The 21,717-nt window shown below is 30.5% G+C and overlaps 1 protein-coding gene and 1 long non-coding RNA gene across 2 annotated transcripts; one reads left to right on the forward strand and one right to left on the reverse strand.

Annotated features, from left to right (window-relative positions):
• Window positions 1–5,253: 5,253 nt before the first annotated feature.
• Window positions 5,254–13,886, forward strand: LOC143255940 (death-associated protein 1-like). Its single transcript, XM_076512397.1, has 4 exons — window positions 5,254–5,442; window positions 7,548–7,665; window positions 8,613–8,655; window positions 12,921–13,886. The coding sequence occupies exons 1-4, from the start codon at window positions 5,391–5,393 to the stop codon at window positions 13,035–13,037; spliced, it is 330 nt and encodes a 109-aa protein (XP_076368512.1). The 5' UTR covers window positions 5,254–5,390; the 3' UTR covers window positions 13,038–13,886.
• A 1,124-nt stretch (window positions 13,887–15,010) lies between these two features.
• Window positions 15,011–19,268, reverse strand: LOC143258026 (uncharacterized). The gene is made up of 2 exons (XR_013032099.1): window positions 19,125–19,268; window positions 15,011–16,968 (listed from the first exon to the last, which is right to left on the reverse strand). It is a non-coding gene; the product is annotated as an uncharacterized LOC143258026 (long non-coding RNA).
• Window positions 19,269–21,717: the final 2,449 nt, after the last annotated feature.

Below are 21,717 nucleotides of genomic sequence, written 5' to 3' on the forward strand. Positions count from 1 at the left end.
TCAGTTGTTTTGTTGTGTACTTTACCGTTGTTAAACGACTAGTCTTATGACAGCACATGTGATGTGTTACATGAAACGTTCCATAATCTAATTATATGTATAGTATACAAACTTATTAAACGTAGAGTGAGGTCTAATGTACTTTACATTTATTTCTTCTGCAACATGCAGTAACAGTGAGAAAGGTATGTTTAAGATATCCAAAACGTTATTTAATAATTATTACTGCTAATTAAGATTTAGAAAACTTTCAAATGATCAATAAGAAACAAAACTAATGATTTATTTTCAGATGCTCACTGTCCGAAAGGAGCTGTTTTTACTTCATGTGGCTCAGCCTGCAAACTGACGTGTAGGAATTATAGACAAAACAGGCCCTGTAGGCGGCGCTGCAAACCTGGCTGCATTTGTCCCGCGGGAACTGTCTTGCAAAAAAATCGATGTGTTTCAATAGATAAATGTCATTTATAGGTTCTTCATTTGAGTAAAAACAGAAAATAAGTGATAGTGTTATAGTTTCGTCGACAAAAAACACGTACATCCAGCAGGTCTGGGATATTCCAGTTTCCTTTATAGAAGCATCAGACAGATTCAGGTTTTATCAACTCATAAGACGGATATCACTTTCCAGACATGAGAGTAAAGAGTGTTGTGCCCAGAAAGAAAACAAAAGGATAGAATACACTGCAACAAAGGCCCTGTGACTGGAAAGAAAATGAATATAAAATACAGCTGCCCATAGTGACATCATGAATGACACACATACATATATATATATGTGTGTATGTATTAGCTATACATTCTGCTTTTCAAGGTGAAAAAAGTGCATGCGTTTTGTTTTGTTAACAATTAAACATGGAAGCTGCAAAACTATGTGCAATTATTATCGGCTGTTAAAAGAAAACTATTTTGTTAGCAACTGCAATATTGATATCATACAAACAATTTTTCAATTAAAAAGCACGATTGTTTTTACCTTTATGATGTTCTCGTGTGTCTTAGTTCTATGGTTAAATCAAAATTATTTTACCATGTTTTTTTAAAGGTTTATATGTTTCAACATTGGCTTTTAACGTCGAAGTGTTTGTGTTTGAACTACCTAACTTGCGATAAAAAAAGGCTATGAGCAATCACTTTTCATGTCATAGTAAAGTTTTGATAATGTTGTATTTTTTCTTATGTGACATTCCATGAAGTTTCAAGTTTGTCATGATTCTTCAACTAAGAGCTTAATTTTTATTTTAATGGGCGTAATGGTTTGTTTTGTCAATTATTTTCTCGGTAAAAAAATTATCGTAAAATACATCTATTAATGTGTATTTAGTTTCATGTGCTGGTTCCTTTTAGTTTCATATGCTAGTTCTAGTTCCTTTTCAGTTTCATGTGCTAGTTTTTTTATCGTTCGCAGATAAGTACTTAGTATGACACATATTACTTATTACTAAGCATCAAATAATATGAAACACTAAATTTTCTTGGTAAGAAATTAATACCTGTATCTGTTCTTACAAGTCAGGCCTACGAGGTTTTTATTGTAATTTCTGTACTCTGAATCCGAAAATTACATCTATTTTTCTCCATCACGTACGGATTTTTCACAAAACGTCATATGTAGTTTTATATAAATTAACACTTGTCATCGAAATTAGGTCACATTTTGTTATACTTAAAATCTTAACAACCATTGGCTGTAATTTCTCTAGACCACTCGCGACGTGGGAATCTTATCGATCGTTCTAGAACCACATCATAAAAACATGTTCAGTATGGTACAGCGGTTTGTCTGCGGACTCACACCACTTGAATCCGGGTTTCAATACCTGTGGTGGGCAGAGCACAGCTAGCCCATTGTATAGCTTTGTGTTTAATTCCAAACACTCAGACTGGTAAATGAAATAATAATTTGATCTAATAATTTTTTCCTTCCCGATTTGTAAAAATATATATATATATATTATTTTCGAAATCTGCGTGGAGGGATTATGAAAAATCTGTTATTAAAACCAAAACAACTTCTGTGAAATTTAAATTCACAGACTTGTGTGATTGGAAATAAGTAGTAAACTTAGTTACATGGTTTCTTCGTCTTTTAAATTTCGTATTCAAGTTGACCGTTTAAAAACAAAGATTTCTAAGTCTCGAAAACAGATGTGTCACGTTTTTTGGTTTTTGTTTTTTTACACATAATAGTTTTATGACAACTTATGATGTTCGTCAGCAAATATCTGGCTTCCCTCAGAAGTTTCAGAAGCAAAGCTTTATAAGTAAGATATCGATTTAAAAAAAGGTAAATGTTTTGAATTAATTTTCTACAATTTACAGAGGCCATATAATGACATTTAAGTCATCCAGCAATATAACTATATGAAATGAATGAGAAAGTTAAAACAAAATGTCCTTCATCTACAACAAACCAGGGATCATATTTATATCATTAACTATTATTCAAGACCTTTTACTGTAAGATTTTTACCTCATAAATATAATAAAACATGTGAGTACAACTCTGTTTCTCAGTAGGAGTGGTCATTTGTTTGGACTGAAAATAATAATTGTTACAGTGATGGATGTTAAAGAAATTTCAATTTTGAAAATGAGTTCGTTTTCATGTGTCTTTTTTACCAGATTGTGTATTTAAACTGGGCCATTTGTTTTTAATTTTAGACGTAGGTTAGACGTTAGTCAGTGGAAATGTATGTTATCGGCAGGGAAGTTATATGAAGATGTTGCGTTTGATGTGGATAAATAATAAAAGTTCCTTCTGTAATGTATGTTTGTCATTAAAAAGCACCCAAAGTTAGTTTAACCCTTAAACGGCGGTTATCATCAATTTATGCTGCCACCTACAACATTCCCGCTATTTAAGGGTTAAACAAGGCGTCAGTTAAACACAACGTACTTTCACAGGTTTCATACAGAAAATTCCAAAATGTAGTTTTATCAGAAATTTTAAATGTATTTTTAAAAGAATAGTAAAACATTACCGCAAACTCACCTTTAATTTCGAGCTTTTTTCTGTAAATGATAGACACGTCTTTAAAATGTAATACGCGTTTAGTGTGCAGTTTGAAACACAAGCGTCATTATTTGACAAATTGTAGACTCGAGTGTACGTAAGTACTTATAAAGTTGTACATAGTTCGAAATGCAGTAGCTCTGTTAAGCATAGATCTTTGTCAAAATTCTAAGAGTATAAACTTTCAAACCACGCCACGTTTTTCATCGTTTGTGCTTGAGATACTTATTTTCAGTGTTATATGATTAAATTAATGGTATCCATGTTTCAAAATCTTTGTTGCAAATTTCTACACTATCATGAAGATACGTGGCTATAAAAACAAACTCAACAACTCTAACTTTTAAAATATCTGTTATGTAGATGAAACGAACAATATATATATATTCAAAATAAATAATACAATTTCCGTTTAAATCATCACCATATAAAACCAGTTAGCAGTAAACTCGAAAACAGACCAAAAACTCCTATTTTATTAATACCAAGTTTTTAAGTCAAAGTGACTGATGTATATTAGTTTAAATGTTAACTATAATTGCTATGTACGAAATATGATAATCATTTTAACAGATAGAGCTTACCAAATTGTTAACTCTGAGGTATTATTAATATACTATTAAAAAATAAAAACTGTTAGGAATATAAATTTACTAGACAGATAGCTAGCGAACCAATTAAAAAAGCCAAGAGAAGTAGGGAAATGTTCAACCTCCTAAAATGAAAAACGTAGTGTTTTGAAACTTAAAATCCATTTCAGTTTTTTCTTATTTAAAGAATTACAGTTTTCAAGCACTAAGAAATATGCTGCACAGATTACTCTACGTTTTACTCACGAATTAAAATTAATTTCGTGTTCACTGACCAATTGAAAGTTAACATTCTTTACCTGAATAAAACGAAATCGCTTTACAGTCAGTTACTTAACTACAACAGATGACCCCTCTCATAAAAGGTTTTTTGTTAAATTAAGCACGAAATTACACAAAGGGCTATCCGTGTTCTGTTCACTATAATTTTTTGAGGTTAAGCACAAAGCTACACAAAGGCTATCTGCACTCTGTTTACCACTGGTATCGAAACCCGATTTCTAGCGTTGTAAGTCCGCATATATACTGGAAAAGTAATTAGGCACCTTACATTTGTTTACTATAGTTAGATTTTGATTGATTCGAGTCTCTTTTTGGTTCAATTGCTGTGTTGTACTTATACCACTGTTTTCAGTTAAGCGATTAAGTGGTCTATTTGTACAGGTGTTTATCTTCATAATGAAAGAACATTAACTTAGCTCCGTTATTTCATTCTTTATAAGATATCTCGTTAAGTTAAAATGAAACAATGCGAATAAAACAAAATTTTAACACGCACCAAGAGTGATACAGTCGTTCAAGGCCCCGGCATGGCCAGGTGGTTAAGGTACTCGACTCGTAATCCGAGGGTCGCGGATTCGAATCCCCGTCACACCAAACATGCTCGCCCTTTCAGCCGTGGGGGCGTTATAATGTTACGGTCAATCTCACTATTCATTGGTAAAAGAGTAGCCCAAGAGTTGGCAGTGGGTGATGATAACTAGGTGTCTTCCCTCTAGTCTTACACTGTTAAATTAGGAAGAGCTAGCACAGATAGCCCTCGAGTAACTTTGCGCGAAATTCAAAACAAACAAACAAACAATTGTTCAAGTTGTAATTTATTAGTTTTAGTTTTTGAGCGAAACCAATTTTAGCTCTCTTTGTGTGTCCATCGCGAGAAACTGAATCCAACGTTTTAGTGTTCTAAGTCGGTAGACTTACAGCTGTCCCACTGAGAGAATGTACGTTTAATAATTTGCATATCTGGATAGATTTAACCTCGGTTCAAAAACATTCCGAATCCTGTGCATATTTTGGATCAAAACTTTGCATCCTGATTACGTACTTAATATTTTTAAGGGCAGTACATTATTTAGAATTTTCTTTATTCTCTATTTATTTCATTTAGTTTTGAAATTGAAATATTGGAGGCATTAATTTATAACGTTTCGATATTAATTCATTTCTAGACTAAAAAATACTCTGGAGCTGCATAAATTATTTACTTTTTTACCGCGATATAACTCGTTCGAGGTCATAATTCGTTGTTCAAATACATTTTATATGTGTGTTTTACAATTATATATCGCATATCCAAATAAAAATTCAACAATATCTTCAATGAAAACATTACATATTTATAATGATGGCCCTCTCATGTTTGCAACTTGAACTAATAAAACAGCCACGATGACATTGTTCAGAAGTGCTACATGTGTTAAATGAACGTATAACAGTACGTGAAGTAGGTAAGTTACTACTTGTACTAATAAAAACTACATAATTTTCTTCTGCTATTTTGAAATATGTCGTCGACAGAAGAAAACCAGGAACTTAAAGCTGGTCATCCTCCAGCAGGTAGGATACATATTTTCTTCATTTAAAATGCTAACTTGGATGTTCTCAATTCAATAAATTTAGATGTACGGAAAGACACAACAGTATGTTTGTGAATTTAGTGATGAGGGTCGTCTGGCCAAAAAAGTGGTCATATTTTTCAAGTTGCAAAAAATATTACATTTACTAATTTAGACTTCTTATCTCACTGAAACCGAAATATATATCTGATGGAGGAAATTTATGCCAGACCTACATATTATGTTATTAATATTGTGACATAAACTGAATGATAAAAACATTTCGTTAATGTTCCATATACATTATGTTATAGCGAAAAGAAAATACAAAAACAGCATTTATTGCACATGACTTTGTTAACGCAAGTTGGCTCTAATACAGTTATATTCTTGAGACAGAGGTCGTGTTTTTTATTTACGTTTATAGAAAAAACAATAAATACTATACCTATACAATATGGTATAACGCAATACCACAGTGCAGTATACTAAGAGTTTTTTTAGATTTTACCTGCACATTTGTCTCGAGAAAGTAAGTAAAGAACGTTAAAGCCATACATTTTCGATTTTAAAAAATATGATTTTTAAAGCACCTTACTCAAATAAGAGTATGTATGAGTTGTTTGTGAAAGCAGAAGTCAGCTAAATTATTTGTTTAGTCTGCATCGGTACTACAGTGCAGGTAATATACTTGCATTAAAGTGTTATTAAATGTCAAAACCTGGCACCAACATACTATTAACCATTCTTGTGTAAGAACTAGAACCATATTATAGAGACCACACATCTCATTCATCAAAACATTTTTGTTTTCCATCACTCTCTCAAAATTTATTTTCTACAGTACCACCTGTAGGTCATAAGATGTATTTTTTCCTCAAACTATGTGTATATGAACATTTGTATTTCTTGTATGCATCATAATTTTTTATTAAATTTAAGTTGATAATTAAATAAATATAAAGTGGCATTAAAAATGTCTGGGAAGGGGGTTTGATGGGCCTATTTTCCTTCTTTCAGTGTTATCTAGTTTTTATTTCTGTTTATTGTATTTTTCACATTTTATAATTGAATACAGTAAGATTTAACATTGAAATAAGCCATTCCACAAAGAGGTGATTTCATGAAAGCCTATGAATTGTAAAAGTTTATGTTCACAAAGTGTATTATTGCTTTTAATCTGTAATGTCATTACTTATTTAAACTTTAAAAATGATGTCAATCAATGTTTTCTTAACATCTCCCTCCTGGGGTTTCACATTTATAAGTTTTTAAAGAGTGAAATTAAAGGAAATACCAAGAACACGTCTTGGCTTTTATTACTTGATGCATTATATGTTTTTTCACAAGAGTGATAGAACTGTATACTTTGTTGATATTAAATTAATGGGTTTTCAGTTTCTATTAGAGGTTATACTTCCTTTACTGAGAGATTTAATATTAAGAGTGAGGCTATTACAAAGTTATTTTAAAATCTTTGCTGGAGATACTGTAGGAGAATTTCATGAAGCAAAAATATTCCAGACATTGTTACAATAAGACAAACAAGCTTCCAGCTTGTAGAAATACCAAGTCAAAAATGGTCACTGGTTCTTTCTTCAAAGGTGGGCTCCAGTTGTTATGATGCAAAAAAACAAAACAACTAATTATGTGGGGAGTCAGTATAGAAGATGTTTTGTTGTTGTTGGATGGTAGTAGAAAATAGATCAGTCTGGATAGATCAAATGTCCCTATACCTACCAAGTACTGCTTGTTGAAAGTATATACTGTGTACTACTAATATAACATATGGTTTTGTTACAACAGTTACTTTTGTTGTTATAATTATTCATTAAATTATAAACATTGTTAAAAAAAGTTGTTTATCACAATATTAAGAAATAAGTAAAACTAATCTACTAAAGGTTCAGTATAACTTTAAGTGGGTATTTTTGGAAGTAAGTATGTAAACTCTGTTGTCACAACTATATACCTGTCACTTCTTCCTTGATATGCAAGGTGTTTTTCTGTTGTTATTTTACAGACTTTACGTACGTGTACAGTGGTGTTGTTGTTTTTCCAAAAATTAGAATAATTTTGTTTTTAATTTATATTCTTGACTTTAAGTAAAAGCAGGAGGTATGCGTATCACTCAGCATAAACCTTCAGTTCATGAGAAAGTTACAGAACCTCCAAAGAAGGAAGATGATGAGGAGGAAGAAACAGAAGTTCAAGTCAGCAAAAGGTAAACTTACTCTTTCTACTAACTTTGAATAACATTAGGTGCAATAGGTACCAAAACTTTATGAACTTGAAATATGATAGTTTCGGTAAGTCATCTTACCATAGTCTATATCGAAAAGGTCTTTAAATGTTTAAAATGTAAATACAATTTATGATTATATAAAGTCTGTAGCTTATCAATTGAAGTTCATAATTTACTGAGAAGAGTTTCTTTGTGATAGATACAACTATTAAAGTTTTCGTTATAAATGTGTCAAGTTTAATTATATAAATATCTTTTTCAGTTAAGGTAAGAAATTGCTTTACACATGATTGTCTTCTGTAAAGCTTATGGTTTGTTAATAATCTTGAACATTTTCTATTTTGAAAATCAAGTTTCAGGTGCAGAATGCATTATTTTTTTACCTTACTCAATAAATATCTATTGTTGTAAGACCATTTTCTTTAAACTTTTCACTTTAGAGATAAAAACTAATCTTAAGTAGGACCTAATCTCGTGTATGTAATTGCAAGCAGAATTATGTATTGTTTTAATATTCTGTTTTGAAAATTAATTTCAGTGAAACTTTGTTTTTTTCTTAACAGGTCTCTAATATCACTATCTTGTTTCCTATATATTATCACTGATTCACTGATGAATTCTTTGATAAAACTGCAATTTTGTTTTTGTAAAATCAGTCACAAAATGAGGCTTAACATTTTGAATGAACAAATTTATAATTTTTAATGTGAAGAAAATATTTAATGTTACAATTACACCTTTAGATAAAATACGTCATTTTTATAAGCCATATTAATTTAGTTTTTTATTATTTGTTGTTTAAAATGTATGCATAGTGTTGATCATACTTAACAGTTTAATAAAAATAACTATGATAGTGTTATTTCATTTTTTTCCTTTATATGAAAAGAAATTTAACCCTTGCTTTTTCTTGTGTAACTTTTCAGTGCACCGAAGCAACAGTTGATTATATCTGGAGCTCTTGCTCGAGTAAGTTTTACACGTTTAATTGTAGCATCAATGCTTTTAAGATAAAAAATAATAAGTCAGAATAGGCAAACAATAATGCCTTCAAAAATATAAATTTTTGTCATGTTTTGTTTGTCTTAATTCAGTCATTGCATTTTGTATCATAGAATAAAACAAGGTGACATATTCCAAATATTAAAGATTTATGTTTAGTTATTTATTCACATTTTGTACTGTAGTTTAACGTAAAATTAACATACATATTTATGGTTCATTGTTGAAACATAGGAAAAAGGTAGTAAAGGTTAATGACTTCAAAACAGAAGGTAACCGATCCTAGTATGATAAATATTGTCTTGAAAGGTTATGGGAACAGAAGTTGTATGTTTTATAAAGGTAATGTTGGATCTGTAATGTGAAAAATATTCAGGTTTTATTTTTCTGAGAAATCTTAAATTATAAAATGTTTCTAATGCACATTAATTGTGTTTTTATGTGTGAAAATAAAATGTTGTGTATGCCTTAAATATTTTCCATGTTATACCTATGCTTTATACAGTACTGTTTAAAAGTGTTGAGACAAAACAATATTTTTTCATTCTTTCTATTTTATGGGACTAATTCTTCCATGCCATTATACAAAATGTAAGTTTCTACCTTATGGTAGTACTTCATGATCCCTGTTGACAACTGAATAAGCCAGGGTGATCATCTCCCTGCTGGTACAGTGGTAAATCTAAGGATTTACAATGTTAAAATCAGGGGTTCGATTACCCTCTGTGGACTCGGCAGATAGCCCAATGTGGCTTTGCTATAAGAAACACACACACACACACACATGCCAGGGTGAGAATACTCATCATTTTTTTTAGAATTCCCACATGCAAACCAAGGGCATGTCATAAGGGTTCTGCTTGAATGAACATACTGATCAAATTTAGGGTCTGAAATAATCGTTATGGTACTCCATGCAGTGTCATAACTATATAGAAAGAAGCTAGCATATGGTACCAGTATATGCTAGAAGGAATCAATTTAATAGCACTCCACAAATACACCTTGATAAAAAATAGCATTTAACACTATATATTATATTTTGTTGTCATACCATGACCCCAAAAAGCAGTAGAACAGAGAGTTCACATAAAAGTTTCATGTGATGCTAGTTGGACTCTCTGACAAATTGTTGTAGATTTGAAATGCTTCCACTATCAAGCACACCCTAGATCATAAGACCAAGGTGGACAAATTTGAAAATAGGAAAGGAAGAACACCTGAACTCAATGATATTGATGTTACGTATCTTTGTTTATGCAGCCTTTGAGACAGAAGGAAAACTACCACTGATCTCAAACCTGGAATAAACAACCATGTACCAAATGACAGAAAAGTGTCCAGATGTACAGTATCAAGAATACTCAATGAAAATAGAATATTTGGATGTGTAGCAGTTAAAAACAACTGCTTTGGTCTCAGAAATTGAATTTTGGTGATAGGAAAGGGTGTTATGGACAGATAAGTCCATGGTTCAAAGAGTAGGTTGTATGTCCAGCAGAAGAAAGGTGAAGGAGATTTACCTCAATGCATAGCACCTATTATGAAGCATAGGGGATGCAGTGTGATGTTTTCCTGCTGAGGTAAGAGGAGATATTTGCAAAGTAGATGGAATAATGGATGAGTGGAACTACCATCAGATAGTCACAGTATACCCAGTGGTTTGCATATTATTAGTAAATAATTCTATTGCAAAGAATATAATGACCCCAAACACTCATTCAACCTGTGCAGAAATTACTTAGCTAAGAAAGGAGTCATTCAAATGATGCAGTGGTCCTCATAGATCTGCAATCTGAACCTGATTGAGCAGATCTGGGATTTGATACATCAAAAACTAAACACATCAAAAGTTACTTCAAAGAAATTTTATGGGAGTGTATTGTAGGCATTTGGAGTAAAATCCCAAAGAACATTTTAATGAAATATGTTGCAACAATGCTTGAAATACTGTCTGCAGTTATTAAAGCAAAAGGGTACACTCAAAATATTAACTGTTTGCTGAACTCAAGCACTTCCACTGAGTTTCTGTTGTACTAAGTGTGAATATTAATTGAATTTTGAAGGTTCACCTGTGATTTACCTTCCAATGTTTCTTGAAAGTAGCCTGAAATCTAACTTTTGACTTTGCACAGTACTTTATTTAACAAAGACCACAAGGATCGACACAGACAACTAATCACCTTCATTGGTGTTTATAATATATGTATACAAGTAACCAATGTCGGCAAAACTCCCCTCACAATTTAAGTCCAATTTGGATGAAACTTTGCACAATTTTTTTTCAACATCATAAGGGGAAGTTCCTGATAGTTTCATTACAACTGGATCTCGTATATTTTAAAAAATAAAATTAGTGCATGTATCCATTTTTTTAAAGAAGTTAATAACAGCTTTATATTGCATCAAAATAAAATTATAAAAGAGATACTCATTAAGATTGAAAAAATAATAGAACCTTATAAAATTTTTTCTTAAATTGCCTCCTTAATAGAGAAGTGCTACTTCTTTTCATTTTAATAATGCACATTTATTATTATCAACAAAATTACCACCATTTTAAAAGTTTCATTAAAAAATTAAAATGAGTTTAAAGCAGAATTTTAAAGCAAGTCTTTCCAGGGGAGAATTCAAGCTTTTGCTATGAATTGAATTGTTCTATGACTGAAGAAATTGCACATCCCTCATAGGAAGTTCATTACCTAAATATTTGCAGAGTTTTGTAGTGACTCAATCTTCATAAGTTACAAAATTATTCTTTTACTTCAGTTTGTATAAAGTGATCAAAAACATAAAAAATTACAATGCCAAAAATTTCAAAATGGAAAAGTGAATTATTTTGTAAGAACTCTGAACTTTGGACAAGGAAATGAAACATCGGGTTGCAATTTACACAAAAGAAAAAAAAAAATAAGAAAAAGAATGAGACAGACTTTTTCACCAAGTTATGAGAGAAGATTCATTGAAAAGAAGCCAGGAACAAACCCGAGGTTCAGAAGCAAATCAAACCACTTGTCAAGATGCAGTTAGAAGGCAGGAGCAATTTCATGACAGAGAAGCAAACCGTTCAGCTCTCCAAGATCTTAACAACTTCCCATAGGGTGATGTTTCTGCTAGTGAAAGATAGATGCAAATATTTGTACGGTCTTTGAAAAATTCACAAAACTAACATGCACATTATCATCATCATAAACTACTAAGGAAAACTGATAGAACATGTGTATGTTTCTTTAAACATTATTACTTCCAGTATTCCAATTTTGTCAATACAAAGCTGCCAAGTTCTTAAGGTGGTTTTTTCAGTGTTCCACTATGGAGGAATATATGTTTAATACAGTATGGGTGTATGTAAATATTTATTTTGCAACTTATCCATACCTTTAACAATGGGTTCATCATCTAGGAACTTCTTTGTATATTTAATATCCAACTAAGAACATATCAATACAAATACAATATTATTTAAAAGTTTTGAGTAATTTAAACCAACTCGTATTCTTTTATAGCTAATTAAATTGATACTAACACATCTACATTTTTAACAGTTTTGCATGTTACAAAAAATCTTAGTGTGTAAATCCATAAAGTAATTCATTATTTTGGGAAATTGAAGGGATCTGTCTTTTTATGTTTATCTCTTTCTAAGTCTGAATAGTCAATTTAGTTTACATTTTTGATGTATTTAGGAAATGTGGTTTGTCAGTATATACACTTTAAATTTTAAAAGTTATAAACACTGTCACTGGTCTAACTTAATGAGAAAAAAAATCACATTAACCATTAGTCTTCACAGACCTTAAATATTTTGCAAACATTGGCACAGAAAGATGAAAGCATGTACCTGCTTGTTGTTTGCAGTAGCTTCATTGTTTGGCCAGCTTGTGTTAAATTGTTACATTAGGTGGTGAAAAAAAACAACTTGTAACACTCAGCATTCAGTTATTGATTAGTAAAGGAAAATATTTTGAGTGTTAATGGTTTCGCTTCTAAAATAATAGTTTATTTCTCGATTTATTTTTGATGATGGAATCTTCTCGGACACTGCAAGAGTGACTATGGAAAACTTTTACAGACTAATGCAGTATTAAGAAATTTCAGTTTAAGAACATTCTCCAAGGATTGCCACTTATGTCAATTTGCCCCAAAAATGACTAGTTTTATATGCCTATTGTTGTAGGTATAATACATTAAATAACTTGATTGAAAGCCCACCAATATTTTTTTTTTTAAAGGGAGATTCAGACTTCCCTCCTGAAGCTGTCAGAGCATTTCACGAGAAGCCTACACCATCTAAAGATAATCGTAACATTTCCAACAAACCAGCTGTTATTCATCAACCAAGAAAATAACCAATACGTTTTTATGATGGGAAAGTAACTTTTTTAACACTTTCCTTTCAATTTAAACTTTGGAATGGAAGTTTATCATTTGGGATGGGTTTTTGAAATTATTTTGTTTTGGCAAGTTTTAAAGAAATGTTGATTTTGAATATTTTACTCCAATTGTTTTAAATATCTCAATTATTTTTTGGTTTTTTTTATCTCGGGAAAACTTAAGTCACAGAAATTGCACATTTTTATCTTGTTGACTGTTGTAGAGTTTGTTTTCTCAAATAATTTTTGCAGTTGTAACAAAAGTAATTTTTTGTAATTATTGGGAAATTTATATCAGAATTTCTTTGTATTCTGAAATCATCCTTCTGCATTAGTACCAAAGTACTAAATACTCAAAATTGCAGCTAACAAACAAATTTGTTGCAGTATTTAAAACCTGAATGAAGCTGCATTCTTTATGCCAGAAGACAAGTTTGTGAAATAAGCAAAATTCCAAATAAATGAATTTATTTTTCAAATTAATTTTTTTTAACAAGTGGAAAACAATTAACTTTTAGATTTCTATCAAAATATATACACAAGTTTTAATATATACTTTTAATAATAATGCAGTTGTTCACCAAAAAAAATTCATTTTTGATATTTAGTAATTCTAAAAACGTATAAGTGAAAATAAATATTTTTTGATGTTGTAAACCACATTGTCCTGTGATACTTCACTCAAAATAAGTTAGCTGACTATTGAATTACTATCTAAATCATATGGCTGAAGAATAATCTTTTTTTTTTTATCTTCAAGAACCGGGATTGTTTAAAATTAAAGTTTATTGGAGTAACTGAAATAAAGTTTTATTTGCTATGAAAGTTGTGTTGTTGTTATTGTTATACTACAACACACTGGTATTGATTTTCCTAAAATTTTGACTACAAGAAAATAATGTATGTTATGTGATTGTAAAAAAATCCATTAGACCCTTTTCCACACATGGAAACTTTCTGCTTACCTTCTATTGTTTGTTCAATAAAACATATATAAGTTTAAACATATAAAAAATATGTTATGATCAAAATTATTTTACACTGAACATTTTCAGGCATTAAGTAAGTGAAATTTAATAAATTTATTGTAAAACTAACAATATGATTATTTCCTTCTGAAATTTTCTAAAAGCAGACTCAACTAGAACATTCTGTTTACTGTACCACATTGTTAGTTAACTCATAGCCACATATGAGGTTTTTAATTAGTTCTTTTGAAAGAATAGCTAAAGAATATCTTTCAATGTGACAGTAGTGAAAATCTGTATTCTTACTAAAGTTTCCATTTGTTTTTGTCTCATACTGATAAATAATTACTACTATGAATCTAGAGATTCATTTTACACTAACTCCTTTAGAACACTTTTAAATAAATTATTTTATCTTTAAATGATAACTGTTACTAACATCTCCATGTTCTAGTTAATGTGTTTAGGTTATATTAACCTTTTTCACAGGAAAAATATGTACTGGCACTACACAATATCACATGATTGTGATATAATACATCAAATTCAAAGGTTATATAGAGTGTGGAGGTTAGCTATAATATATTGAATTTAGAAATATTTCTGTAACATCATAACAAGTAGTATGTGACTGTAAAATAACATCAAATTTATTGTGGTTTAATATTATAGTAAGAAAAAAAATTGTAAAATACTGCATTAAATTTGAAGTGATTGATTATTACATCTTATCACAGGGGGTGGTATTAAGCTATAGAGCTATTACAGTGACTTTATCAAGTAGCTGTGAAAAAATACAAGAAATGGGGTTGTTTGTGAAATACAGTAGCTTCAACGTGTGTAGAAGTTGCTAAATTACTGGTACATTTACAGAATGGTTCAGAAACAAATTCATGAAATAATGAAATGGTCAAAGAAGCTTGATTAGTTTAGATGTATTGTAGCAACATTTTACGGGTCTTCACAAACTATGAAACCTTATTATGAACACACATTCTTTATTACAAGTATATCCATAGTTCATTAATTTTTATTTGTTCTTGCTCTTTGCATGAAACACAAAATGTTAGTTTAGGACAAACATGACGTACTATGGGTTTGTCACATTATACCCAACAGAGGAATAAATAGTTTGTGAAATTTACTGATTACACTTTAAGTTTTATTTTTACAGAATATCTTTTATTCAGTGATCTATATAAATTATTTATTAAATATATCACTGATTACTAGTACAACTGACAATCTTGTTCAATTACTGTATATCACCACTAAAATATATCCTATTTCACTAATCTAAAATTATCTTCTGTATTCTTATAATTTCCAAACAAAAAAAACTTAGTTTCATGTTACAACATTCAAACACTTGGAAAAACTTTTATTTTGTGCAACAAGCAACAAAAATACCATCAATTGTGCTATTTCTTGAAAACCTTTCCAAACTTATAATTAAAGATTGAAAGTTGGAAGATTTGTGGCACCAGACGACCTACCACTTCTCATTAATGATTGATTATGGGTAGTCAAAACATTGACTGAACATCATTTAAGGTCTTTGATCAAATTCATTAGAAAATAGCATTTTTGTAACATAAATGTGATTTCAAAAGTTAAATATACCCTTGAAAATGCCTCCAGAAAAAATACAAACAATAAAATTTAAGACAAAAATTGTTGTGTTTAAATTTGTGTTGTATTCCATCTAATACCAGTACCTTTTAAGAATCAGTAAATTGTAATACATTAAACAACTCTAGGTAACTAAATGTACAAAAATGGGTAAGTTTAACAGCAGTTGAACTAAAATAAGTTCAAACATTATTAATGGTATTAAAACTGATAGAAAAACAGGATAGTTTCTGAAAAACAAAATTATTTGTGAAATTGCTATGCCTGGCATGTCACAAACCAAAAAATATTTAAGTTTGTCTGAAGAAAATCAGTCATAAATTTGAGTAATAAAAAACTTGTTTAACTTAAGCTTGGTTATAAAATCTTACTTGTACACTGTTAATTCTAATTACCAGAATTTTTCTTAACTCCTGTAAATATTTTATTCATAAAAGGAATTTAATACCTTTATTATTATTGTAATATGACATTATTGTACTTATGGTTAAATTACACAGCTGAATAAAACCATAATATTGTCACATACAAAATTCACGAAACATTCTTCCGACTACACTAACGAGTTTGGCTTCTGTGCAAGGTTTGAGATAAAATTTAAACAAAATTATCACTGACAATTTTGACGCTTTACATGAAATATGTTTCAATAATCTGCTGTTTAAAATGTTATACCATAGTTATTAAAAAACTGCAGTAACTTTTGTAACAAACAGAAGGTTATAACAATGTCATCTAAATGTATAAATCTTTCTTTAATGGACTTTTCTGTACAAACAGAAGGAATAGCTTATGCACTTGTTCATATTTGTGAACACACACACACACACATATATATATATATATATAGTTATAAATCAACAAAATTACATCTGTTAAACTATCTGCAAGAAAGCAGTAATTTTTCTACAAAAGCTAGCACATGTTTTTGCAAAAAGAATCATTACTATTTCATTCTAAGGTAAATAATCAGGAAGTGACAGAAAGATAGTTTTATCACATCACTTTGTTTAAAAAAGCTTTTGCTTTATCTCATAAACTTTCATTAATTCTTGAAGAGTGAGTTCTGTGATTGCATTTTCTGCTAGATCTTGCTGCTTGTCTGACATACTATGCCACAACAGTTGAAATAATCTGTAAGAGTTGCCAAAATTTCACCAAGAAGACCATCAAAGTGCAATATCTGATTGAGTGCCTCCCCTCCCAAGTTTCTTTAAGAAATTGTAACGATCGTGATTACTGGAAAGGTGATTATGCCAAATCTTTTCAAATTCCTGGCTTGTCAGAGGTGTCTTAAGTTCATTAGACTGAAACACAAATTAATAAAATAGGAAATACTACTTGTGTCTTAAAACTCTGTGCATACAATTAGACAGTAACCCATTTCCTAAAAACAGAACTAGTTTACTATTACACAAGAATAAAATTTATTTAAGTTTTGTACATAAAAAGTACAGCTCAAGACAAAAGGAGAAAATTCAATTACAAGAAAGCAGTTTTACTTATCATTAAATTCTGTCCAACAAGTGCAAAATTTAATTTTAGCACAGCATTCTAAAACTTATATGAACTCAGAATTATTAATTCCTATAGGAATCTGCACACTGTGGAATCATCTCCACTGTATCATTCCTTTCTATACCCCAGTGCTTCACAAATGGTTCACCCAAAGGGTTAATAAGTTCACATTCAGGATGAATGAGAATGATGGGGTGAATCAGTATTATCAATTACACAACAAATTCAAGAACAGATAACTCATTATTATTTCTAATTGTAACATGATATACATTTAAGTCATAATACAGAACTCTGAATTTTAATACGCTATTTTTGTCTCTTTTTTTTCAATCTGGGGTGAGTTAATTGATGTGAAAAATTTACAGGGGGTGAATAATATTGAAAAAGGTTGAGAAGCATTGCTACATACTACCATTGGCAAATCTGGCTTCTAAACCTGTCCAAACTTCAGATTAATCTGATAAGCATGTGACAGACATAAGAAGACAGGTGTATAATGATGTCAGAAATTAGTATTTTAAAGCATAACTTATAAATGTAATATTTATATAAAATCTCTCGTACTATATCATTATAGAATAATTACATTGGAAGTATAAATAGTCAAACAAGATGATTCAGCTTAGTTAAATCATTTTACACTCAACCACATAAACATTTGTTTCACCAAAAAGACCGCTGTGTTAGGCCTATTTGCAATAGGCCATATTGGCCTAAATAACTGCTTGAATAGAGAAAGAAAAGTTATAAATGATTATGTAATAGTTTAAAAACTTGTTACATTTTTAAAATGAAACCTTGCAATTTTCTTCCTCAAAAAAAGGATGCACCCAATTTGACATGATTTTGTTACTACTGGTCTTTCAGCAAGGTTTACAATTTTTCCATTCAGCCCAAACCATATGATTTTTAATCTCTGAATAACAACTGGAATAAATTAAGCCCTGCTATCCCAACAGTTTGATATGGCTGCAGAATTTTGCATGAGACCAAAGATCCAAAATAACTACGCCCTTAAAAAACACCCTTAGAGAAATAACTGTAAAGTTATGTAAAGTAAAAATGAAGGAGGGGGAAACAAAAACAGGATTATACTATTGGTAAAACCTTTGTACAAACATGAATGAAACTATCCTATGGATGAAAGGGCAGAGGACAAGTTAATTGAGGCCATCCATGGAAATGTTCCATTTGAGGCTCAACTGATGAAAATGTATAATGATAATTTCTGGACAGGAGCCATAGTAGTCAACTTGTTCAAAGGAGGCAAAAGACGAGCCAAGTTCACTTCATTAAGTTACATTCAATGATGCCTGAAGAGGTGAAAACTGGACTGGAATCAGTCAAAATTCTGAAACAGTGATAGGATCCAAATCATAAGGTTCAGATGCTGGGAGTATTAAAAATGGAATACAAGTAAGAGGTAATCACAAAAGCCAGTACCTAAACAAAGCTTTATCAGCTTTATGAAACAAATATGAGTCTGAGTTCACACTAAATAGAACACAGAACTGACCACTCTATTGAAAGTTAAGGTAAAACCTGGATGTTGCATCTCCAAAAAGAAAAGAAAGAAAAATGCAGATGCACATCTTTTTCCATTAGACCTCATTTGCAATAGGGAAAGATTGTAAATTGCTGGAACCCAAGGCATAGGAAGCCACACAACATGAGATTTAAAAGATAATTCAAATTAAAAAAAAGCATGTCTAGTTAAAATACAAAAATTTAAACAGTAAAAAATTAAACCCCCCAAAGATCCTGTCAGTAGATGGAAAGCAGCTGCATCTGGTCACACAGACATTTACCAAGAAAGTGTCTGACACTGAAAAGTTTTCCTTCCAAGAAAGGTTATGGCTGATATATATTTAAAATCATCAGGTTGCTTTATATATGACTGAGTATCAGTAATAATTAACTCAAGAATTTGACTTTAACCAACCTGCTTTGTAACCTGAGCAAAAGGACACTGATTCTGAGAAATATTTTCACTTTATTACTGGCAAGGCTATTCCATGTTTTACAGAATCGATCATTAACTTTATCTTCCCTCTGCATGGGCTTTAGATAAGCTGCCTTCATGTCTCTGAAAAAAATAACCTTTTGTACAATAACATGTTGAAAATAAATTCTAAGTACAATTTAAATAGTTAATGATATTAATCCAACAGATTTGGAATACAAGAAAGAGAAACAAGTTAAAAAACAAAGGTAATAGACAAATCTCATTTGCAATGAAACTCAATCTGTCCAAAAACAGGTAAATAAAGAAAATTTTAACCATACATATAAATAAATGTAATTTTAAACACCACATACTTTGTATTCAAATAATACAAATAATAATATTTTGAGGCCTAATAAAAACATTTTTAAAAACACAGCTTATTGCACATTTCATATAAATATCTCATCAGAAATGTGTAAAAATATCACTTTACACTTGTTTTTTTTTTATTTATACATATAAATTATGAAAGGACTAATGTTACACACCTTATTACAAATTTTGAAGGGCTTATTAAATGGAACATAATAAAACATCACCAGTGAAACACTACTTTGTCCAAATAACTATAGCTTCTGGCATATTTGAAATGTAAGAAGTTCACTTTGATGCATGCTATTTTTTGATCTAACAGAAAATTTTTCTACCTTATTAAAAATACATAATATCACCTTTTAAAACTGTCCAAAATGTAAAATCAAAATTACTTTGCTTAATAATTTTAATCCTTTAAATTGAATGTGGTCATTGTAGAAATATTTATAAATCCAGGTTGGTAACAAGACTGAAGACAGTTACCAGTCTTAAATGGTCTGGATTGGATATTGGTGTTAATCTCTTAGAACATCAGTAAGTAGTCTAATACAATGATGCATGTTAAGCCGCTCACTATTTCACTGCTAACAGGAATGCTACATTGTAAAAATATATGAAAAAAAAAAGCAACATAACCTACAGACACCAAGGGAGTATTTGATTCTTTTAGACAAGTATGTTGCAAACTTTTTGTACTCACGGCACACTACAAGAATAATCTTAACTTTGCGGCACACTTATCTGACCCCTGCACCTGAAAAACATGAAATACACTCATTTGGGACTATTTTTACTGTACTTTGACACCTTATGTTAGGATAATAAGGTCATGTTGGCCAAAATAAACTTGATTTTACATGATCATGAGAAAGCAAACTTGATTCAATACATTATCCTTCCACCTCAAACCCCGTGAATAGTAAAACTTTAAATCCAACCTTTACCTCGTCAGAAAGTCATCAATTCACCTTTAAACTCCCTCCAGTAAGGTGCTACCATTCACCCAATAGCAGCATCTTATGCCATGAGTCAATCACCAAGATGCACAAAATACAACCATCTGAACTGAAGAATAATCTGTCTTTTCTGATCTTGAACTTGTGTCCCTTCATCTTATTATTTTCATAATATTGCACAAGTAAATTAGAGGAATTTATTCTAATGACAGCTTGTGCACTTCAATAAGATCACTTTTTACTCTTCTTTTTTAAAAGATAAAAAAAGGTTAAGAGATCATAGCCAATCTTTGTAAGAACTCTTCCATCCTTTAGTAAGGAATAATCCTTCAGGTTAACCTTTCCTATTTTTAGTAACATATCTACTTTTATTTAAAACCAGTTTACTTCAAATTTCTCATATCTGTCCAACATCACCTTTTAGCTCATCCCCAGTTTATTAACCCTCAATCTTCTCTTATGGTTTTGGTTTCAAAGTCAGTTTTCTTAAAAAATAGAAACTAATATTTTATTTGTTTTTAATCTAACTTGTAGCAAAACCTAATTATGCAGTGACCACACTTCCTCACTAACAGTCATATTCTCAAGGCATGATTAACAACAAATCCACAGTTGGCTCTCTCATTACTTTGTATAAAAAACACATTCTTGAATCACTTCAATAAATCTTTCTTCCTTCCTAGTCAACTCCAATAAAATCCCAGTTACCATGTACTCTACTTTCCTGCTACAAAATTACAGGTTTTTACCAGAATGATAAATACAGCTAAATAAGTTAATGATATTGGCTAATAATTAATCAAAGGGGTCATTAAATGATTACACTTGATTAATCACCCAATATAGCATTCCCCACAACATGGTACACATTTCTCCATTCCAACAAATGTAATGAAAAAAATTGGATGGAGGTGCTTTAGCTTCATAACTTTGTAATTTGCTGCATTATGTTTTTTCATATTTAACCATGAGAATAACAGGAATAGAGAACACAAATATAAATATTGATATGGTGGGAGTCATCTTCAGCTCAGACAGTTTTATTTTTCTAACAAGACAGTTGGTCTTTGTAATGAGTCATCTTCAGCTCAGACAGTTTTATTTTTCTAACAGGACAGTTAGTCTTTGTAATGAGTCATCTTCAGCTAAGACAGTTTTATTTTTCTAACAGGACAGTTGGTCTTTGTAATGAGTCATCTTCAGCTAAGACAGTTATATTTTCTAACAGGACAGTTGGTCTTTGTAATGAGTCGTCT

This window comes from Tachypleus tridentatus, chromosome 7 (genome assembly GCF_004210375.1).
Source record: "Tachypleus tridentatus isolate NWPU-2018 chromosome 7, ASM421037v1, whole genome shotgun sequence".
Lineage (NCBI taxonomy): Eukaryota > Metazoa > Arthropoda > Merostomata > Xiphosura > Limulidae > Tachypleus > Tachypleus tridentatus.

Bases quoted from the DNA above. Each gene is read 5' to 3' on its own strand.
- LOC143255940 (XM_076512397.1), top strand. From the start codon at position 5,391: ATGTCGTCGACAGAAGAAAACCAGGAACTTAAAGCTGGTCATCCTCCA. The intron at 5,443-7,547 runs GTAGGATACATA...CTTGACTTTAAG, and splicing joins AGCTGGTCATCCTCCAGCAG to TAAAAGCAGGAGGTATGCGT. The intron at 8,656-12,920 runs GTAAGTTTTACA...TTTTTTTTAAAG, and splicing joins TATCTGGAGCTCTTGCTCGA to GGAGATTCAGACTTCCCTCC.